At 41.2% G+C, this 21102-nt stretch overlaps 1 protein-coding gene across 1 annotated transcript in view; it reads left to right on the top strand.

Annotated features, from left to right (window-relative positions):
• The window catches only part of CPNE4 (copine 4), a 559227-nt gene extending 543887 nt beyond the window's left edge, over positions 1 to 15340 (top strand). Inside the window, exons 14-16 of the mRNA XM_079101307.1 lie at positions 327 to 460; positions 8063 to 8299; positions 13679 to 15340. Of these exons, the coding sequence (XP_078957433.1) occupies positions 327 to 460; positions 8063 to 8299; positions 13679 to 13813 (506 nt within the window). The 3' untranslated portion in view covers positions 13814 to 15340. The remainder of the gene's footprint in view (positions 1 to 326; positions 461 to 8062; positions 8300 to 13678) is intronic.
• The last annotated feature ends 5762 nt before the right edge of the window (positions 15341 to 21102 follow it).

Genomic DNA, 21102 nt, shown 5'->3' with positions numbered 1-21102 from the left:
TTCTTGCCCATAAGGAATTATGTCTGGAGAGCTGGTCATATGTACACATACTCCTTTAGGTGGCCCCGTTGGTACATACCATAAAGTAACTTTTGACCTTTACCCTTCAAAGAAGAAAATGATTTCAGTATGAGAAGAGACAGCAACAACAGTGACCAGTATTCCTTTTTACCTTAAGAACATAAATGTGGTGTTGACAAGAACTATTTGGAGGAATTTAATGCTGTGTGTGTGTGTTTGTGTGTGTGTGTAAATATGATGAAAAATATGGAACAGTTCCATATTTTTATGAAACTGTTGATCTTTGCCAATTTATTCCACCTTAGGAATCCAAGGAGTTGTGGAAGCCTATCAGAGCTGCCTTCCTAAGCTCCAGCTCTATGGTCCCACCAACATCGCCCCCATCATTCAGAAGGTCGCCAAGTCGGCTTCGGAAGAGACCAACACCAAGGAGGCTTCGGTAAGGAGAGGGGCAGTCCACCTGCTCCCAGGAGTTTACCCTTCCTCATGTGGATCCTCAACCCCGCCCAGTTTGACAATAAATCCCAGATTTTCTACCTGTGTGAATTTGGACAAGTGACTTAACCTTCCCTATTTTCAATCTCCTCATCTAAAAGATGGGGATGATCAAACCCATCTCTGCTTAGAGATGGCACATATCAAATGTGTATTGCCTGAACACAGGAGACTCTCAACAATGGAAGCTACTGTACTCACTGCAAGATGTCATACCCACCTCCTGTCCTGGGGGTGGGGAGGGGGGGATTCCAAAATAAGCTTGCTGTCCAATGAACTCATTCTAAGAAATTAAAACAGTAGGTGATTCTACCTCTTAGTGGCAAAGTGCAATGAAGATTTGTTTCAGATTCTCTCTTTTTTTTTTTTTTTTGCCTTAAGAAAAATGCGAACTAAGACTACAGGGCCAAAAGGAATTTGAGCCTTTTCCCTAATATCCTAGAAGTAAACATATTACCGTAATAACTTTTGCATTTATTATTTTAAATGATATTAACATATTTGACTTCAGCTTTATGACTTTTCTTCAGATTTAGTAGAATAATACTGATGTCTGAAATTCTCGGTGTAATTCCATCCTGGGTTCCAGGATGCTACATTTGCATAAAGAAAATGAGATTGTACTCCCTCATCTTCTTACATTAACTTATGGAACCCACTTGCACTGTTCCCATGTTCCAAGCCTTCCCTCGTGTTCAGATGGGTTGAAGACCACACTCCTACCAAATGCCAACCTTTGCTTTTGTGTACTTGGGCACATACCCTCTCAATTATCCAAGGACATTGACTCAATAAATTCCCACTCTTTCTGATTGTCATTTACTTTTTCCTTTCTACTGTGGACTCATTCCCATTAGCAAGTAAGCATTCCATAGTGCCTCCTGTTTATTAATTATCTTTCCTATGACCCCACTTCATCCTTCAGCAACTGTCCCTACCTTTATGCCTCTCAGAGCAAAATTCACTGAAGAAGTTGACAATACTCACCGCTGCCATCTCTTTTTTCATTAGTCCCTCCATCCGTACCAGTCACTTCCTTCTCCAGTATTCCAGTAAAACTTGTCAAAGTGAAAAGCACCTCTGTCTTACCAAACACATTGGCCAAATCTGTCTTCATCTTGAACTATCAGTGGTTTTGGATCCAAGTGATCACATTCCCCTTGAAATACCTTGGCTTTCAGAATACCATGTTCCACTGGTCTTCCTCTTATCTCACTGACCACTCTTTGTTAGTATCTCTTCCTGCCCCTATCTCCTTCTCTTGACTTCCACATGTTAGACCTCCAGAATTCAGGCTTTGAACCTCTTCGGTTAGTCTGTGGTGATCTGTTCCTTGTCATGGCCTTATTTACCATATATATGCTGTTTCCCAATTGTGTATCTACAACCCCGCCTGTCTCTGAACTTTGAATTCATACATTCAACTGTTTATTAACATCTCTATCTGGATATCAATAGCACACATGTAGCATATCCAAATCAGAATTTTTGACCATCTCCCTCATACCAACTCTGACTTCCCAGTCTCTATAATTCCATCATTCACTAAGTCAAAATCTTGAAGTAGTTTTTCATTTTTTCTTTCCCTCATATCCGGTCTTAGTTACTTTTTTGCTGCATGAGTATTTGTCTCAACACTTGTCAGTTTAAGACAGCAAAAAAGCATTTATTATCTCATGCATTTTCTGTGGGTCAGAGATTCAGGCACAATCGACCTGATTGAGGTTGTAGTTGGCCAGGGATGGAGTCATTTGAAGGCTGACCTGGGAATGAAAGTTCTGCTACCCAGGTGGTTCACTCACCTGACTGTCGTGTTGCTGTTCATCCTTGGCCAGAGGCTTCAGGGCTTCACTGCAAGGGCTGCTAGTGACCCAAGAAGGAGTAAAGCAAAAGTCACACTGTATCTTATGATTTAGCCTAAGATGTAGCATTCCTTCATTTCCATAATTCCCTATTGGTTACCTGGGGCTTTCCAATTCAGTGTCAGAAAAACTATATAAAGACATTAACCAGGAATTGAGAATTGTTGGGTGCCATCTTGAAGCCTGGCTGCCACACACCCACTATCCAATCTATCATCTAATTATAACACTCTATTTTCAAAATATATCCCAAATGCTGCCACTTCTCATTACCTTCATAGCTACTCTTGGTCACCAACTTTCTCTACCTGAAAAGAGGCAAAAATCTCCTGATTGGTCTCCCTTCTTCATCTTTCTCCCATTGCAATCTATGCTTCACACACAAACTAGACCCAGCTTTTTAAAACATAATTAGTGTCATGTTACTGCTTTGCTTTAAATTCTCCAATGTCTTCTTATCATGCTTAGAATAACATTTAAATCCCCTAATACGAGCTGGAAGGCTTTGTGTGACCTACTGCCTGCCTACCTCTTGATCTTAACTCTCCTCACACTCTCTTTTGCCCCCAATTCTGGTCACACCGGCCTTCTTGCTGCTCTTTAAACACACCAAACACATTCCCAGCTCCAGGCCTTTTCTCTTGCTTTTCCCTGCTGAAGTTTCTCTTACCCTCAACCTCCACATGAGCCATTCTCTGCCTTCATTAGGTCTCTGCTCCTCTATCAACTCTTCTGAAAGTCCCTCCCATAGCCAATTCACCCATCCCTATCATGTCCCAGCTTTGCTTTTGTTTGTAGCACTATCTCTTATCTGGAATACTTTAGGTATGTCTGTTTACTTGAGTATTTTACAGCTCTTCTATTCTTGTACAGAGGCTCTGAAATGAGAAGACCTTGTCCACTTATAGTTCCCCAGTCCACTAAATAATGCCTACACGTAGCACATGGTTAATAAAGGATGAATATGAAACCAATGTAAAATTACTTTTCTGAAGTATATGATAAAAGTGCTTTAAATTTTCTTTAGTAAAATTTGTTCGTACCTTCTGTATTTCATATCATATATCTATACTTCATATCATTTCCTTTGGAGGAATGATAGTCACTGCGTGCCTTTGGTTCAGTCCACTGTCTCTTCCCATCATCTCAGTAGCATCTTCAGCTCTTGCAGTCATGAGTCACGTAGTGACACACAGCAATTACTATATGTAAAAGTTTTACTTTTAGACTAGTAAGTTTTTAAAATACCCTTTTATTCATATAGTTGACCCCAGTTTTAGTGCCCTACCCAACATCCATGACGTGAGCAGAGTTGTCCATAAGAAACAAAGGGGCTGATCTGTGTGAATCTCCTCTCACCTACCATGATCATTATACCATTTTTTTGAAATCACTAATCAATTGTCTTACCACTCAGGGGCCTGGAGACCCTACACAGTTTATTTCTGACCCCTGTGAGGCAGAGCTTGTGTTTCCTTGGATAATGTGTTCAAAATGGTAAGTGACCAGAGACATGCTGGCCTTTAACATGGGCAGAGCCCCTCTGTAAGCAGGGATCTCAACTAACAGAGATGCGTAAGGCTTGATGCAGGTCAGGTTTCTTCTGAATGTGAAAGCTCAGAAAACCATGCCTCCTCCCTGCTCATGTTTCCACTTCTCCTGAGAAACCACTGATGCTTCTTAACATTGCATAGCGACATCTCCACTAATACACGGACCCTGCAAGCCCTCCCCTCTCCCTCAATCACAGAGGCCTTGGTGCAAATGTAATCTTCATAGATGCAAGACTTAGGGATAAGTGTTGGACAGAATCAGTTTTTCATTTTATTTTTTACTATTAGCACCAAAACCCATTCTTCAAATGATACCTTGCTTGGAAAACCAACACATAAAACAGATTTAAAAAAAAAAAAAAAAAAAAAACAAATACTATTCTTGCCAAATCTGGTTAAGGGGTAAGGTGAAAATTTGTCTGTCTCTTTGATCCCCTTTATTCAAAGTAGTATCTAAAACATCCCTAGAGCTCCCTGGAGCTCAGTTTAAAACCTGCATGATACCCTCTCCTCTGGTACACCAGGACACGCAAGAGTAAAAAAGAACAGCACTGACCGAGGCCTGGACTTGGAGCTGGAATAAACCACATGGGTTTTTGGTCATCACTCATTTCTTCAGGGGTGGTGGGTCTGCTCGGAAAGGACAGGTCAAGAGATGGGACCATATGCAAGAAGTGTCCAATCCACATTTCACCAGATAAATTACCCCTCCAGGCCAGGAACAGGTGCTTCTTTCTAGAGGTTTCTGCTGTTCTTTGAACAGTCTGTGGTCCGGAGTCCCTTGTTATCAAAGATTTCTTAGGGTCATGAGCAGAATCTCTCAGGCAAACTGTTCCAGGGAGGCAATTGTTAAAGGATTTTCTGCCTGATTTTTGTGAAACTCTTCTAGAAAATAAAAATCCCCACTTTATCTAAATATGATCTCAGGTATATTCAAAGGCTCTAATACTTCATCCATGAGCATTTTCCCAACTTGACTTTGGAAGAAACTCTTACTGCTAGCTTTAGTGGAAATTTCCATCAGGGTTTTAATGCAGCAGTCTGTAGATTATTATCTTTAGAATGGTCAGATTCTAGAATCCTGGCAATCTCTTGAGACCAGGGGTTCTCAAACTTTTTTGCTTCAAAGCCAATAGACCCCTTTCTCAAAAGTGTTGTAAGTACACAAAATAAATTATAAAGAACTATATTGAAATGCAGTTAGAAAACTTGTTTTTAAATGTAACATGGAAGCATTGTAAATATAGTGATAAACAGACTTTTATTTACATGTTAAATTATGAGAACCAGTAGCTAGTCTAATAATTCCATAATTTCTGAGTAGTAATGGATATAATTGATACAATGAAATATCTATATTATATCTGTAATGTAATAAGAAAACATCTGTGATTTTCATTGGTGACTAAGTCAGAAGTCCAACTGATATTAATCTGATTTGCTGATTCCATTTATAACTGAAAAAATGATAAATTTCAGTTAAAGATTAGTAAAAAATCAAAATATAATTTACCTGAAGTTCAAAAACTGCTTAAAGTCTTTCAGGAGTCCATAGAACCAGACTAAGAAACACTGCTCTGTATCAAGGGTCAAAAGAAATACCCCAAAGCCTGTTTTTCAATGGCTTGCCAGCTAAGAATGATTTTTATATTTTTTTAATGGTTGAATGAAAGCATGAGAAAATATTTGGTGACATATGAAAATAATGACATTTGAATTTCAGTGTCCATAAATAAATAAAGCTTTATTTTAAAACTTTGTTGGTATGCAGCCACTATTTGTTCTAGATTCTGTCTGTGGCCATCTTTACACTACAGCGGCAACATCAGCTAGTTGCAGTAGAAACCATAATGGCTGCAAAGCCTGAAATGTTTAATATCCTTTTACAGAAAACAGTTTTCCCAACCCCTGCTCTGGACCATTACAGCTCTGAAGCTCCTCGCTGTGGTGTGTGTCGTCAGGGATTGTTGTTATTTTTCCTTGAGGCATGAACCAGGGAGGGGAGATCCATCTCCTTAACTAGCGAAGCTCAGATAAGACAGGTGTCAGGGGAGGGCAGAGAATGGAGAAGACACAGGAGATTCACTCAAGGGCCCCTGCTTATGAGTCAGAAGCAGCCTCTTTTCACGTGTGCCATCTGCCTTCGCCTGCCAAGATGCACCGGGCAAGGCTGACATCATTCTGGTGTGTTGCATACACCTTCCTCATCCCCAAACTGCCCAAATTGCCTCTGTCCCCTTTCTGCACCTCCCTAGCTCCTCCATCCCATCATCCTACAAAAACCCTCCTCTAAACTCCCAGGCCAGCTTCCTTGTGAGCATATTAGAAGAGCATAGATATGGGTGAAAATGTATAACTCAAATGAATTTGTAAATTGGGGACTAGGCTAGGACTAGGGGTGGGTGGTTAGTGAGTAGACATGGAACAAAATTGGTCTTGGCTTCAAATTATACAGAAAGTATTCAGGGCATGTGGCTGTCTTCATCAGAGTATGAATTTCATTTATCTCTAGTTCATATTTTTGTGTTTAAGAAAACATTTTCAGGTATACAGAAAAAGAGAAAAGAGGAAACTCTTTAACTATGCCAACCTATTTGCAACCTTTGGAGTGTGTGAGTCTCCAAATGAGATGTTTTCAAAATGTCTTCTGTATCCAGACTTTCTCCTTTGAAATGTGACAATTTAGTTTTTCTTTCAATGTTGGGAGTCAAACTCGGGACCTCATGCACACTAGGCAAGTGCTCTACCACTATGCCATGCCCCCAGCCCAGAATGTTTTGCTCTTTTTACCTTTATTCCCTGAAAATGCTGAGCATATTGCAGGCATTATATTGGAAGTTCTCTTGAGTGTGGCAGGAGCCACATCTCACTGATCTTCTTCCCTAACCTCTCCCATCAGTAAAGGTCAGCAAGGGGCCTCTTACCTCCAATGAATCTTTTTTTCTCCAGACTAACACACTTCCCAAGCTCTCTCTGTGCTGATGGGTGCAGAACCTTTCCTCCAATATCCTTCTCAGCTGAGCTTCTCCAGATAAAAAGGGTCAGGGAGGCTGCAGGCCAGCAGCCAGGTCTTAAAGCAGGACCTAGAGCAGGAAGCCAAAGGAACACAGCAACCTTCTGCATGAGTGCCTAGAGAAAGGCCGTGTCCTTGGCTCATGACCTTCAGGCTCATGACCCTGACCCCTCCTGGTGGGCATTAGACCAGTGCCTCCAATAGAAATACATTGCAAATCATAGATACAATTTAAATTTCTCCAGTAGCCACATTAAAAATTGAAAGAAAAAAATAGAGAAATACATTTTAATAATATGCTCTATTTAGAATCCAAAAGAGCCAACATATTGTCATCTTAAGCATCTATTCCATATAAAAATTATGAATTAAATATTTTGTTCCTTTTTTTGTACTTAACTTTTAAAAAGTCTGTGCATATTTTATACGATGGCATCTCAGTTTGGGTGCTGAGTTATCACAAATATTTGATCTTCATTTAGATATTATTAAGTTGATAGCTGAAAATATAGATTCATGTACCTGAGTTATCCCAAACACACTTAAAAAGTGGCCAATAACTGAATTGGATATCAATTTTCAACCTGAAATTTAAATTCATTAAAATTTTAAAATTCAGGACTTCCATTGCCCTACCCACATTCCCAGGGCTCAGTAGTCTCATGGAGCTAGTGTCTATTGTATTAGACAGCATGGCTTTAGATTCTTAAAAATTTTCCAACTGAAGAGGACTACATACATGATCTCATCCCATTCCTTCTTTGTGAAATGAAGATGCTGGAACCTAGAGGCAATAAGGAATTTTCCTGGGGTCTAGAAGAATGAGGCTTTGAAGACACTCTCCTGAATTTCTGTCTCCCGCCCTTTGTACTACACTGTGCTTGGTACCTGCCAGGAAGGTGGTTATTATAATTAAGGTATAATTACTATAACCATTTGTAAGCTCCATGCACCATAACCTTAAGACTTCAGGGCTGCCCCAAAGAGGCACTCAAAAAATAGCCGTCATCACTGCTGCTGTGGTCACTGAGCAATGAAGCACCCCAGTGCCTAACTGGTATTGTACTGTCCTTGTCTCCCCCTCCCTCCCACCCCCATCACCTGGTATCTGACTGCAGCAATACTTCATCCTGCTGATCCTGACGGACGGTGTCATCACAGACATGGCTGACACCAGGGAGGCCATTGTCCACGCCTCCCACCTCCCCATGTCGGTCATCATCGTCGGAGTGGGGAATGCTGACTTCAGTGACATGCAGATGCTGGATGGTGACGATGGCATTCTGAGGTCGCCCAAGGGAGAGCCTGTCCTTCGAGACATCGTCCAGTTTGTGCCCTTCAGGAACTTCAAACACGTACGCATATATGTCATGGGGGCACTTCCTGTGGGAGTAGAGAACCAAAGCGTGCTTACCTCCCACATGTGTTCACCAGTGTTTGTCGTGGTCTGCCATTCTTGAAGCAAACGCCAGCTATCCCCGCCTGGGCCAGGCCATCTCCCACAGCAAGGATACGTAGAGCATGACTTTGGAGTAAGAAGTGTAAATTGATTCATAGACAAGAAGTCGTGCTAACTATGGTAGCCAAAATGTTACTGATGCTTGCCCGCATTCATACAATTTAGGGTCTCTAGCACCTGCTGCACCCGTTGCTGCCAGGCACAGTTGGGCAGCTGCTCAAGGGTGGCCAACTAAGTAGCAAGGATAAGCTGAAAATCAGCCTGGGTCTTGCTTGTCAAGCCACATGCCCTAGCACAAGTCTGTTTTGCTTTGCTCAAGTATGTTTTGATAGAAACCTAAATCCACTGTAAATATATAATAAGCAGTATCAATGATTTATTTAACATGTTCATGCACAAGATGACAAAGTTAGCTCAAAGAAATGTATAAAGCAGTTGAGTATGATCAGTGAGGGGGAAGTGATAGAATAAATTTGCTCAAGTAGACTTGTTAATGATCAACAGAGCTAAAAAAGAAAAGAAAAAGGAAGGAAGGAGAAAGGAAGAAACAAACCATAATCTTTGAATGACCTTCTCTAATTGATAGAAATTGCATCCTTTTAGTTTTCTACAAATTAATATCTAACTTTATAGTCTTGGATCTTTATCAATAATAAGTAGTAAAGCAGTATCACATCCCCCAACATCCCTGAACCTGGCCTATTACACAGTAACAATCCTGCATTTCTGAATTTTGGATAATTATTAAGTCCTGGAAGAAAGGAATGCATTCAAAATTGCCACAAACCCCTACACCTATAGAGCTAGGATCACCCAGAGGGGTCCCTTCTCTAATTTATGGGAAGTTCCTCTCAAGCCTTCTCCAACTGTGTCTGAGAGTCCATAGGGGTGGGTGGTCACAGACAATCCTTCTGTGAAGTGACCCAAGAGCAGAGCATACCTGTGGCTCTGGCTGCCCACAACAACCTTGCCTTCTGCCCTGCTGGTGTTGCCAGCCATATCAGCCACCACACCTGAGCTGCCCCAGCAGGAGGGAATCACCAAATTCCTGGTGTCCTGAAGTGCTTCCTAGTCTTCTTGAGCAAGAAAAAAAATATCCCCTCCTTTACCAACATGCAGTGTGTTCTCTGTCACCTGGACCATTAATTCAGGGAAGTCTGTGTTCCCATATCTCAAGAGTCCCTGCAAGGGGCATCTTTGTTAGCTTCTGCTGTAGCCCCTGCCTTCACAGGACTGAGTCTTGTCAGCTATTTAGGTAGGGGTGAGGAAACACATGTACCTTGGCATCTCCTCCAATCTTTCCCTCCTGATGCCTATTTGGAAGAGCCCTTTCCTTGGGTCAAAAACTCATTTTCAGGCATAGTTTCAATTTGGGTTCACACTTGGGACCCCAGCTATACTGATCCTGGGTGCATGTGCTCTTCAGAAATGGCTGCTCGTTCTGCCGTCTCCTTGGGTTGGGCTTTACAGTGAGTATTCAGATAAATTTCCAGCCCCACGGCCTGACCTGAACCCTAGATTTCATGACCTGTCAGGACCTCACAGGGAAGTCACCGCACCCTCGAGGGCACCTTGAATGATGAGATTCTTCATGACCGTACTGGCACACAATTACCAGTCTCCTTTTAAGGAGGCTTCATTAAAGGAGCAGATCAATCCCTGGCTGCAGACTGGAGTGCAGAGAGAGTTTTTAAGTAACAGCAGTTGCAGTTCATCTCCCCCACAAATTCCTGGGGCAACAGACATGTTAATAGTGCCACCATATGCCATCTTCCTCTTTCCCAAGGAGGAGATTTACAAATAAATTCATTCACTAAATGAAAACGGCTCTCCACGCACTCACGTTGTCTGCATGTGGACAGCAAGGAGTGACCTAACATTCATAACTTTGCCTGAGTAAAGAGAGATCAGAAATCTCACACCCTAGGAGGCTCCTGAACTTTCCCAAACCACCCTTTCCCACCACATGTGCACATGTGTGCAAACACACATATGTGCAAGAACAATGCCATGGAGCCTTCAAAAGAGCTACCCTACCCCAAGCCTCCATCCTCTTCCCCAAGCAATGCTCATGGAGGGACAACTGTGCATAGCACACACTAGACACTGAGATCACAGTGAGATGATAAAACCATGGATCCTGGTCTCAAGGAATTTTCTGGAAAGTTATATGATGGAAACAAAGATGACAACACATGAAGCGACCTATGGGTGGTTGAGAAGTGCTAAAAATGTTTCTGTGGGACCTCTGAGCAGAGAGACGGTACCATGAGGAAAGCCTGAGAGCTCAAGCTGCTATCTGGGGAAGGGCAGAGCCTTGGTGAGCCAGGAGTTGGAGATGCTCTGTCAACAGGAAGTGTCCTAAGCATGGCAAGGAAGAGGGGTGCTGCGTAGTATCCCCCGTGGCTCTGGGGTGACTAAGGGGAGGACCAGGAGCATATTCACCTGCCTTATCTTCATGGATTTCGAATTAGATTTTGAAAATCATTTCATTATACAAACTAATCTGCTCAGAGTTCAATAAATGGGAAGGTGAGGAGCTGATGTCATTTCATATAAGCCAGTAACTCTTGAGTTGCCTCTCTTTTTCTGCTTCGCCTGAAAAGTCAGAACTGTAAAGGATAGAAGACATGGTTTCCAAGCTTTGTGGTTCTAGGAAAGTTATTGAAACTCTCTGTGCCACAAACTTTCATCTGTAAAATGAGGCAAATGTGGCACACATTGGAAGACTAAAGGTAGGAGTCTATACAGAGCTTAGCACAGTGCCTGGAGGGGGTTAGTGTACACATTTTTTATTACTGTTATTACCAGCTGATTTCACCTGTTTGCCCTTACCCTATCCAGCTAATGTCCCCACAGCCTTCTGTGCTTGTCACTAGCACAGATATGCAAAAACGATCACTTAAGAACTATGCTTTCCAATAGAGTAGCCACTGGCCACATGTAGCTATTTAAATTTAAATTTATTAAAATTAAATAAAACTTTAAAAACTCAGTTCTTCAGTCACATGAGCCACATTTCAAAGGCTCAGTAGTCGCCTGTGTCTAGTGACTCCCATACTGGACAGCACAGATAGAATATTTCCATCATCACAGAAGGTTCCATTTGACAGCCCCTTTTAGGAATATTTTGGCTGCAAGAAATAGTGAATCCATCTTATAGTGGAATCAATGAGTGGGTTTTAGCCAGAGGTGACAAAACAACCCAGGAGACATTTCGCCCAGTATCAGGAGACATTTTCAACAGTGACCAATGTGAAGTGCCATCTGCACCTAGTAGATAGAAGCTAAGGATGCTGGTAAATATCCTGCAATATATAGGACAGTCCCTCACAAAGACTTATCCAGTCCAAAGTGCCAACAGTGTCAAGATGGAGCAAACATATTTTTTCTTGTATAACTAGAAGTTAGGGCTGGTAGCTGTGGGCAATTTTTTTTTCAGTGACTCAGTAGTATGAGGGTCAGCACTTCATGATTTCCTTTCATGATCCCTCAATGATAAACACAATCTAATTCAAGAGAGAAAGGAATGGGAATGAGAACTTGAGACAACCATGTCTGTCCCCTTTAACCAAGAAGAAAAGAGTTCCAAGAAACATGCTCTAGGAAATTTCCATTCATCTCTCGAATGGTGAAATTGGGTCACATAACCATCCCCAAACACAGAACAGGCTGTGAGATCATGTATTTGGCTTACTAAACTTTACGTGAGAGATGGTCAAGGAGAGGTCAGTAATGACTTCTGTATCCACCCTAGTGTACACGTGGACCATGATCTAACACATAATCCTGAGCAGTTGTTTGTGAAGTTAAAGAGTCTGGGGAGGTCAAATTTTCCACACGCCGTGAACATCTTCAAAATGCAACAGGTAGCTTTAGAAAAAACTCCTTGGTGTTTTTAGATTTTTCCCAAACAGTTGCGTCTTCTTTTGAGACTCTCTTTGATAAAATGAATTCTCTTTCCTTCCTTTTTTACCTCAGAGAGCACTGGAGTTTAGCAAGATGAATGACTAAGTGGCAAACTATACAGGAAAGAAACAAGAAATAGCAATGTAGTCACCTGGGGACTTAGGCCAGTCCTCTTTACTTGGGAATTCTGAACACTTGTTGACTAGTCACTCTGCCCAAACTTTCAACCTCTTCACTAATAGGAGGCAATTAAAGTTTCTTGCCCAGGATTTGCGAAGATGGCACAAAACGCCAGCACCAGGAATAGAATCCAGTCCTACTCGACTCCAGGGTCCTTGCCTGCTATTTATCTCAGTACTTTTATGCTGTAGAGTCATCACTGTAGATCACATTGTCCTGCGCCCCAGCCTCCAAATCCTACAGCAGATCCATAACGCCAATAGAATTACCATAAATTAGAGTGGTATTCAAGATCCTGACTCCAAGCTCATTTTTTAACTCAAGGCCCACTAATCCTGAATCCCCAGCTCACACACACACACACACACACACACACACAAACACACTCACACACACACACACACAGACTCTTCTTCCCCATCAGATGAGTCATTGTCCCTAGGATGATTAAATGCTATTCCCTTAACCCTTTCTTTACATTTTAAAAACATATCTAACTTAAATACCACCTCCTTTTGGAAGCCTGCTGTTATTTCCTCCAAGATAACTTAGTCTCTTTGTTCCCTGTACTCTGTTCACAGTATATGACTTCCTATAGCAGCACTTCTCAAATTTTAATATACATGAGAACCACCAGAGCATCATATTAAAATGCAGATTATGACTCAGGAGCTCTGGGTTGGGTCTGAGAGTCTACATTGCTGATCAGCTCCCATGTAATGTGATGCTACTGGTCTGTGTCCTGTGTCCCATTCTACCTCCCAGCAGGGTTAATTTTTATGATGTGACGCTCCCCTCACACAATTACAGCTTTCCTGAATGCAAGAATCATAGATCCATAAACCCTAGCACAGTGCACAGAACATAAATAAGTGTCTAGAATTGAATGCAAATCAGAATCAAAACGGCAGAACAATTCATTCTGCCAAATTTCCCCTGTCATCAAATGTGAAGAGTTTTATATTTTGAGAGATGAGTGTAAAAAATAGAAAGATGAAATTAAAGATCTATTTGCCAATAATCTGACAACTCTTGCTTGGAGTAGACTCCCAACAGATATGGATGAATGGATGGATGGATGGATGGATGGAGGGAGGGACTAGCTGCTCAGGGAAGGACTCAACACTTTGAGACTAGGTCTGAGTGACCAAGAACCAAAGTCATGGTAATTTCTTCTTCTCTGCAGGCATCTCCAGCTGCCCTTGCAAAGAGTGTGTTGGCTGAAGTCCCAAACCAAGTTGTGGACTATTACAATGGCAAAGGAATTAAACCAAAATGTTCATCAGAAGTATATGAGTCTTCCAGGACACTAGCACCATGAACTCCACACACTTTTACAGAGTTCTGAAATATTACTCCTGCTAATATTTAATACTTCTACTCCACCTGTATTAAAAAAAAATAATACACATTTTAAAATAGCACGTTTTGGTGATTTTCAACTAACTGACAATTTTTTTTTGCATGTGTAGCCCCACGGCCTGGATCTGTTAAGCCCTTGTATTGTTAAAGACTTTTTACAAAGAAATACAGATAATAATAACTTACTCTTTACAGCATGTCGCCTTGAAATAAAATGGTATATGTATCCGTTTTTTATACAGGTTTGTTCAAATTTTGCTAAATTTCTTATTATCTTTACACTGTAAAGCATTTTGAAACATTTATTGAACGTCGATAGCCAAAACAAATTTTGGTTTTATCTGTCACAAGATGAGAGACTTTTCAAAATGGCAGATGCATGGACTGTATTTTGCATGTTTAAAATAATCATAATAATAATAAAAAACCCTCACACTGTTTTTGCAGTTGTTATCTATAATTTCTCCCTGCTGAGAATGGTCTCTCTAACTAATGAAGTTTACCCACCTAGAGATAGTCTTTTTAAACTGGGTCTGGGCATGCAGCCTGGCACCTCTCACATTTCACCATGCACACAAATCTCCAGAGAGTCTTATTAAAATTCAGATTTTAATGAAGTAAGTCTGTGTGGAGCCCAAGATTCCGCAAGGTCCCAAGTAATGCCAATGCCTAAGGCGAGTGAGGTTCTAGACTGTAGGGTGTCCTAATAGAGACCATCCCAAATAGGGCAGCTCTCACCAGTCTGCTCGAGAATGGCACCCCTTCTCTGCCAATAGCACAGAGTCCCACCTGTCTGGGAGGTGAGAGTAGAAAGTAACGAGACTGATTCCAGAAGCTGCACATCTCAAATCAGTCTCACTGCTTTGTAGTCATACCTCTTCCTTAAACAAGACTAGGGAATGCTCCCCCTGGCTTGTTCCTGCTCTCTTCAAAGAGGCAACACTTTCCACTGCATGAATGGTTCCATTTTTATGTCTGTCCCTGGGAATGAGCAACCTCAGAGTCTTCATTGCAGCCACAAGGATGGAATCTTGTCCATAGCAAGTGGACATGCAATACTTAATATCCCCAGAAATTGGTCTTTGAGCTTAATGTGGGGCTTCTTTTTTGCCTCTTTTTATCACTCCTGGGAGCAATCTCTACACACAGAAATGCCTGGAATTGTTGTGTAGGATGGAAGTGTTCTGTTTGAGTATGTTGGTTCGTCTTGAAACAAAACAATGAATGTTTCACTTGTCTAATCTTCCCTCAGAAAGCATAAAAGGCACAAAGAGGAATTTTTTTCATCAGAGAGATGAAGTACATCACAAGATAAAATAAATGCGTTTGTTGTGTGTTTGAGGGAGAGCAAGATGAATAAGAAGATAATAAGTCTTGTATGATTTCCAGAGTTCTAATTATAGATCCTAATCTTGCAAATACATGTCGACCAAATGCACAACATTTTGGGAATGATGGAAAAAAGTGTATGACTGAAGAAAATCATAAATATTTAAACTGTATTGTTTTATGAATAAATTGGGTACTTACAGAAAATTTTCTAAGAGTTGTGGTCTTGTTTCTCAAGGCAATTTCCTAACAATAATTTGTTTCATGTAGGTGAGGCTGCCTTAGATTAGGAATAGCTCTTTCACAGTCCCATGGAAACATGTGGATCATTGCTGATAACAGGAATTAAAATATTCAGGTTTTAATACAGACATATCTGATGGTCATTTCTAACACCAAACCAGAGCATGAACTTCCATGTTTATGTACCTGCTGCATTATAAGCACTCAACAGATGTTTAACGAATGCAGGGATGATGTTAATGTACCCTATGATCAATCTCTAATCCATTATAGACTTAACAGGTTTAGTGTCTGTGACTTTCCACAAACACCATGTCATTCTCAAACATCTCTTGAGATCTCCACGTTTATGTCAGAATACTCAGGATCTGTGAGATGAGATGGTAAAGACTGACTCCAGTTTGCTTGGCAAATCCTTAAGGCAGTTTACTACCTTTTTCAAAGCCAGACTCGAAGTTTGGCTCAAAGGAATCATAAATATAATATCTAATAATTATTGAAGGGTGTCTTAGCTCAGATTGCTATAATAAAATATCACAAACTGGATGGGTTAAAGAGCAGAAATTTTTTTCTCACAGTTTGGGAGTCAGGGTACTCTAGGATCAAGGTGTCAGTCTTTTGGTTCCTGCCCCAAATTCAGAAATATTGGCCTCATCTGATGATCTCAGCTTTCTGTTGTGGGTCCTTGGCATCTTGTAATGTACAATATCCCCCTGGGAGCAGTAGGAGATTCTCACAGTACAGCTCTTCCCACCTTTCTTGCCTCTGACAATACTGTATAAATCAGACACTACAAATACAGAGGCTTCCAGGAGCTGAGCAAGCCATGTGATGACACAGGAACTGATGAGACGAGTGGGAGGGATGGAGGGGCTGGAAAGCCTTTGTCCAGAGGAGGGCAGCTGCTACACAGTCCCAAGGGCCATACGAGGGTGTGGACCTCACACGGTTAGTCCATCTAATGTTTCAAAATAAATGAAGAATCTGTTATTTCACATAAAACTTGTTAATTTGCAAATACAAAAATACAATCAAGTTCAAATTTTTTTAAATTCCTGCAAGGGCCAAAGTATGAGTCGTGTGAAATAGCTCTGGACTTAAGGGGTGCAAATTTGGAAACTCTGAGTTATGTCCACATGTGGCCCACTCTCCATCAGTTCTCAATGGATACCATGCACTCTTTAGAATTCTTGAGGACTCTAAGAAGATTTTATTTTCTGTGGTTTGTATCTATTGATATTTGATGTATTAGAAATTGAAACTGAAAATGTTAACACAAAAAAGATATCTTAATAAAAATATCTTTTCAAGAGAAAAATAAAATATTTTAATAGAAAAACTATTTTCAAAAGAATAGTGAGAACAGCATTGTCTTATAATTTTACAAATCTTCAGGGTCTTGAATCATACAAGACAGCTGAATTCTCAAATCTTCTCCATGCTCAACCTGTTGTGAGATTGTTTTTTAAGTTTTATTTTCAATTGACACACAATAATTATACATGTTAATGGGGTGCAGAGTGATGTTTCCATACATGTATATAACGTGTAATGATCAAATGAGGGTAATTCACATACCTATCACTTTCAACATCTATCATTTCTATAATGGAATACTATATAGCCACAAAAAATGAAAGTCATTTGAGACAACCTGGATGAGCACAGAGAACATTATGTTAAGTGAAATAAGCTAGGCACAGAAAGACAACTACTGCATGATCTCACTTCTATATGGAATCTAAAAGAGTTGATCTCATAGAAGTAGAGAGTAGAAAAGTGGTGCCCAGAGGCTGGGAAGGGGTGGGACTGGGGAGGGGTTGGTCAACAGGTGCAAGAAGTTTTGGTTGAAATGCAGTGTTGAAAATCCGATCTCACATGGTTACATAGCTGGAAAAGAAAAGGTTGTTTTTAGCATCTTCAGATAATTGTACTTATTTTTTTTACTGCCTCCAAATTTAACAAGCAGTTATTTTTTGAATGTGGATTATGAAATCATCAATAAAACTTCTCTGGCATTTTCAACTCTTCATTAACCCATGTAGGATTTTGTTTAACATTGTGTCACAGTCATTTGGAAAATATTGAACCACTCAGATGTATTAGATACTCCAAATACTTATACTGTCTACAACATCAAAAAAAAAATCATGCTTTATTGCCATTTAAAATCAACTAGTCTTTTAAGTATTGAGAATCTGCTAAATTTTGGAGGCAGATTTGGTTTTCCAAAATTCTAATCTTTTCTAGAAAGTTCAGATGTTATCTTTGGCAGCAACAAATACTGCCAGATGTTTTTCTTGAAGTGACAGGCTCACTTCACTCATTTTCAAGAAAATATCTCCCAAATACTCAGGCCTGAGTGTCTCTGCTCTGTCAGTTTTTAGTTGCTGTTTTTTGTTTGTTTGCTCGTTTGTTTTTGTAGGACAGGTGTAATGATGTTCTGTGGGGGGGAAAGCAGTTAGTTCATCTCAAAACACAATGACACACGTGCTGTTCCTTGGAATAACAATTTTAGATTGAAATGCAGCAAAAGCACTTTACTGGTGTTTTTGCAACCTGTCACCCAGCATATAAAAAGCATGCTGACTCACAGGTCAAGATTTAATGAAATTAAGAATTTTTCTGCTCCATCAAGTGAAACTGCATGAGTTACTATGAAAAATATGATGGTCCCTAGCATAGTGTGATGCCCACTTTCTGGTGTGAGCTAAGATTCCAGAAGTTTTACCTACCATTACTTCTGCACTATAGTGCAAACGTCAGTATACTGGAAAAGGCAAAAAACATTTCAGTGTTATTACAAAAATAGGTTCAGCTCACAGATTTCCTGAAAGGGTGTCAGGAACCTCGAGGGAACACACTTTGAGAACCACTTGCTGTAGACTACTTGATGAAGCGTGTGTTATTTCTGCATAGCACATTACCACAAACTTAGTGGCTTAAAGCAACACTTGTTTATTATCTCACAGATTCTGTGGGTCAAAAATCCAAAATACTCAGTTGAGTCCTCTAGGGAAGGTCTCATAGGCTGAAATCAGCATGTCAGTAGGGTTGCACTTCTCTCTCCATGCCCTAAAAAGATCTGCTTCCAAGCCTCTTCAGGCCCTCAGTTGTGGCCGTGGAACTGAGGTCTCGCGTCCTTGCTGGCTGTCAGCTGAGGGCAATATCGTGTTCTTGAGAAGCTTCCCATATTCCTTCACAGGTGGTTAACCTGGCGCCCTCCAGCGTTGGTGGGTCAAGTGTCGCCGCCCACGGCAACAATCGCGCTGATATTGTTACCACCTGCAGCAACAATTGCACGGGCATTTATTGGAGGTGGACTGGAAACTGAGCTACTTCTATTATCTTTCTCTTTAGTGCGCTGCTTTCTTGCTTGTTCGTTAGTTTATATATAGAGAGAGGCTTACTTGGTTTTAGAGGAAGTTTTGGAAGAAGAGAGAGAGGAAGAAAAGGCTTTGCTTAAAGGAGAGTCTTTGCTTATCGGAGAGGCTACACTTTCAGAGATGCTACTTCTTCTTAAAGTTCTGCTGCTTCTTCTTAAAGGTGCATCCTACATCCTGTGTCCTAAAGGTATGTGCTAGAAGTACGTACTAAAGGTGTGTCTACGGTGCAGCTCGCATACTGCGATCTGCGATCTGTGATCTGAGGTGCTGCTTATCTTCCACCCAGGGATCTAGAGGTGTGGCTTAGTTCTGCGATCTACAACCTGAGGTGCTGCTTATCTGCTGTGCTTCCTATAGGTGTGTGTCTTATATACCTAAGGCAGCCAATCAGCTTAGGATTAGCACAATTGAAGCACGCCCCACGGTACCAATCAAGAAAGAATGAGAAATATCTGTTGACCACTAGCGCAGAGGAGACATTAACTAATCAGGTAAAAGTAGATCACGCCGTGTTAACAGTAGTTATGCGCCACCTGTTGGCTCAACGCCAGCCGCCATCTTAGGGTTACCCAAACATGTCTTCTGCAGTCAAGTCCTTCTCAAACATTGGATCTCTCTGACTTCTGCCACTGCATCTTTCTGTTTCCAGTCCAAGAAAGTCCTATGCTTTCAAAGGTTCTTCTGATTAGATTGGACACTCTGATAAACCAAGATTCACTATCCTGAGATCTGTAACCATAACTACATCTACAAAGTCCCTTGCGTGGTGGGACAGAACTGGGTTCCAGGCATTGGGCTTAGATGGATTTGTGGTGCCATTCTTCCCACTCCGGAAGAGATGGAAGAAATTGCTGGATGATTCTCAAAGCAAACATGCGGTGTTGAAGAACTGTGAATGGGTTTCCACTGAAAATAGAAGAAGAATATAGCTGAGGTCAAGGAGTGGTATTAAAAAGTACCTGCTGATTTCAAAGCTCTGCCCAGGAAAGCTTATCCCAAATTGGTTTGAATACTTCCATTTTCCATCCTACTCAGCTCTTGCTAAGAATGGTACTGCAGAAATGCCAAGAAAGAGCAAATTGGAGGCAAATCCAATGCCTGCTACTTAAGAGTGGGATGATACCTATGAGCCTCAATTTATTCATCTGTTGAATGAAGAAAAAAACATTTTTTTTCTATTGCTCTGAGGGATTGAAATAATGTGTGCGAGCATCTAGCACAATGGGTTCCCTGAAAAGCAAACTCTAAGACCAAGATCAGGGTGCAGGCAGATTATCAAGGAAATAGAAGGGAAAGAGACCACAAGGAGCTTTGAAGCAGGGTGGCCCTTCAATGTCACCCCTAGTTGGGGAAAAGGGACCAAGCCTAAATGCCCCTCACAGACCAGCCAGCAGATGTCTCAAGGTTTGTTTAGGGTAAGGCATCTCTCTTGAACTGAGGAAACTTCAAAAGAGCTCATTCTATGTCTCAGTACCTGGAGGAATCAATTCTTCACACCTGAAGAGAATCTGGTTACACAGTTCAACATCCATGATGGAGGATATGGAAATGACACCCCCTAATACAGTGGCCTGGGAAGAGGGAGGGAGGAAGAAGGAGAACCAGTGATAACACTGATCCTTCCCCAAAGCATCCTTTCCCCATGACAGGTGGATCCCTGGGAAGGAAACGAACATCACCCAAGGACAAGACAATCCCCGGGAAGGAGCTATCCATCAACCCTAAAATGGCAGTGTCAGGAAGAATCCAAAACATTGATCCTTCCCCAAATAAATCCTTTCCCAGTGACAGTACTATAGACCCTGGAGGAAAAGACATAAGCGCTGAATGCCGAACTCCAGACCCTCCATCCTGGCCCAGTAAAAACAAATTTTTCAAATTCTCACAAACTATTTCCTGAGTACCCAGACTGATATGTTCTGATAAAGTCTCCATGGTCAAGTCATCTCCCAGTGTGTAGTCGATATAAGCCCATACCTGCCCTGTAACCAAGGCCATTTTCTACCTAGAAGTGAGCCCCCAGGGCCTGATTCCACCGCTGAATAAAGGCTCTGCTGAGTTTGTGAGGTATGCACTTGTCTCCGTCACTTTGTGCTGACACAGGACACCAGCATATGGCGAGTATTCCATACATTGAGAAATTTACGATTATTATGGTCATCATTTTTTATACTTCTCTTTTTAGACACTGCCCCAACTTAGTTTAACCCTTATCACCTTTTGTCTTACTGCTGCCTAATCTATGTTGCTTTTACCCAATCTGCTCTCCTTTCTGCTACCATGGGTGAAA

The sequence above is a fragment of the Sciurus vulgaris genome, assembly GCF_902686455.1.
Source record: "Sciurus vulgaris genome assembly, chromosome: 10".
NCBI lineage: Eukaryota > Metazoa > Chordata > Mammalia > Rodentia > Sciuridae > Sciurus > Sciurus vulgaris.
Note: the sequence above shows the minus strand (reverse complement) of the source record. Positions and strands in the feature narration are given on the sequence as shown.